This window comes from Protobothrops mucrosquamatus, unplaced genomic scaffold, assembly GCF_001527695.2.
Source record: "Protobothrops mucrosquamatus isolate PMUCROS unplaced genomic scaffold, P.Mucros_1.0 scaffold12357, whole genome shotgun sequence".
In the NCBI taxonomy this organism is placed as follows: Eukaryota; Metazoa; Chordata; class Lepidosauria; order Squamata; family Viperidae; genus Protobothrops; species Protobothrops mucrosquamatus.
In genome coordinates, this window is record NW_015398134.1 from 12,328 (window position 1) to 15,085 (window position 2,758).

General features: G+C 36.3%; 1 protein-coding gene across 1 annotated transcript in view; it reads right to left on the reverse strand.

Moving 5' to 3' along the window:
• LOC107301406 (epithelial cell-transforming sequence 2 oncogene-like) overlaps window positions 1-2,751 on the reverse strand; it is a gene marked incomplete at its 3' end in the record, with an annotated part of 13,478 nt that extends 10,727 nt beyond the window's left edge. The window contains exon 1 of the mRNA XM_015830637.1: window positions 2,685-2,751. Coding sequence (XP_015686123.1) covers window positions 2,685-2,714 — 30 coding nt within the window. The remainder of the gene's footprint in view (window positions 1-2,684) is intronic.
• Between the last annotated feature and the right edge of the window lie 7 nt (window positions 2,752-2,758).

Below are 2,758 nucleotides of genomic sequence, written 5' to 3' on the forward strand. Positions count from 1 at the left end.
TCGGACCTGGCTACCTCCGAGACCGCCTTCTGCCACAGATTACCTCTCACCGGCCGATACGCTCCCACAGAGAGGGTCTCCTCAGGGTGCCGTCAATCAGACAATGTCGGTTGGCGACCCCCAGGGGGAGAGCCTTCTCTGTTGGAGCCCCCACCCTCTGGAACGAGCTGCCCCCAGAGATCCGGTTGATTCCGGATCTTCCCTCCTTCCGCCGCGCCCTCAAGACATGGTTGTTTCAGCAGGCAGGACTGGCCTAGGGATATTTTAAACTGGTTTTTAATTAATTTTAAAATATGAATAGGCCTATTGTATATATCTCTTAATTGATTTTAAATTTTGTAGATTTGTATTGATTGTTCTGTTTTTAATTGGCTGTAAGCCGCCCTGAGTCCATTGGGAGAAGGGCGGGATATAAATGCAATAAAACTTCAAACTTCAAACTTCAAACTTCAAATGTATGTTATTGAACTATTGATTAACCCAGTCACCACGTTGCTTTTTAAATACTTAGTTGTAAAATTAGAAAACTAATAAATTATAAAAAAGAAGATATTCTTTAAAAAACAAATGAAACAACTATATGTTATTTTTTTAAAAAAAAATGAAGTTTTTTTTTTTAAAAAAAAAAGTGAAGTCAAAATTAGCACAGTGAATGAGTTATGTATGTTTGGATTAAACTTTGAGAACCTATTTTATAATCCCTCAAAACATTACCTTCTGAAACAGATCAGCTCAAATTATTGTCTGCCAAGAAAATGTAATTTCCCTCATTTCAATATTCATATAAAGAGTCATCTGTCTGAAAACTTTTGCATAAATTTAAAACACCTAAGTAGCCTTTTGTGGGAGCAGACTGCCTTCAGACAAGTTCTGATGATTTATGTCTTACAGGGTAGACTCTCCAAGTAAAAATTAACAGTTGTATGATGAAAGTGTACCAGATGAACAACTGAGCATTTGCACATTTGTTGCATTTATCGTGCAATCATAAATATATTACAGAGTAGAAATATACAAACCTAAGAGAGACTGGAAAGCAAACCAAGAAAACTATCAATGACATAAGTAACAGAGGACAGCTTAAAAAAGAAGAATAGCATATAAAAAGTTGTGGGTCCATTGTCCCTTTTTTTAATAGATGCTCCCAAAACAGGCAAATGAAACATATCAGCTATCTAACTGTATTGCTACCTGAAACCACAACATACAACTTAGGATTCACCCTAAAAATTGGAAATTGCATAAATAGGAATAAACATACAATTAAATCACTATTGCAGGGTCTTCAGAAAATCTAAGGCGTAACAATTGAGAAAGATGAAATTATTACTTCATTTCATGACAGAACACCCTACACATCTATGGATCCAAAATCAGTCATTCAAGCCTTATTATATAAAGTACTAAACCTTGCCAAGCATATAAACATTTAATAAATATAATCATGGAACCTAAAGACCTTTGCCTCTGGACTGACTTTCACTCTGATGGACAGAACAAACTAATTAGAGGAACCCTTATGGAAATCATCTATCTCCGGATTCATAGCAAAAAAAACAGTCATGCAACATCTGCAAGCAATTGCTCTCCCACACATACAATCCAAAATGCAGATTCTGTTAAGTGTAACAAAATACTTGTCATAATAATAAAAAAAGGTTACTTGGAAAACGCAACACAATCAATAACATCTTTAACAGAATCAAATTCACAAGAGAAAAAGATATTCTTATCAGCAGAGGAAACAGTGGTATGCATATAAAAAAAAACCAACAACATATAAACCAAAAATTGCATCACCAAAGTGACAATCCAAATGTCAATAAAAAACTGTATAAATCTCACCAGCAGATTACCTGCTAGACTTTAGATTGGCCCCCATACCAATGGCATCTCTCCAAGTATCCTGAGGCCTACCCCCAAATCCAACAATTTAAGAAAGAGTGGTAGTTATGTACAATACAAAAATGGAAAGATCGTGAAGGCCGCCATGTAGGACAAAGAAGCACATACTGTTCATGAACAGTAGATAGCAGTCAGAAGACATAATAAACAGGCTTTAATTTTATGTCGCATAGAGCAATTTAACCACAAATTTAAGTGAGAAAGTAACCATTTTAGATCACTCCAAATCCAGCAGTACAAGAATATTCCCCAAAGTCAGGCATTGTGACAGATCAGCCGTTAACACAGAGAGAGATAAACTCTGCAATCGATTTAATGGGTTGGAGAATGTTCTGAAGAATAATCAAGTTGATACTAGGTAATTCTCCCTGTGATAGGAATTCTGCTGGCTATTACCATTGCTTGAAAAATAAATTCTCTAGTTGCTGTCTGTCTAAACTTGAGTTGTGAGCATATCTGGAAGAATCTACAAAGACGTAAAACTGAACAGCTGTGACTAGAATTCCCCAGCCCAGTTTGCTAGTTTGACCTCCTATTAGCCACAGAGGAAATATCCTATAGTTATTTTGTGTTTGTGTTTTTCCTTTTGCAACTAACAGCAGCTCCAGAATGTGACTGAAACCACGAATCCCATTGCATTAAAGGAAGAGGAATCCCTATTTCATAATCCCCATTGGGATAATTAAACTAGAGGATATTCCGTGTAGCATGCAATAAATCCCATTCATCCAAAAGGGTGCAAAATAATCATCATGCTGAAGCAAATGTAGAAGACAGACCTGGTCTATATAATCTTTGAGTTGTTTCATTTGTTTAATTGCAGTGGCCAAGTCTTCGTGGTCAGTGTGTTCTT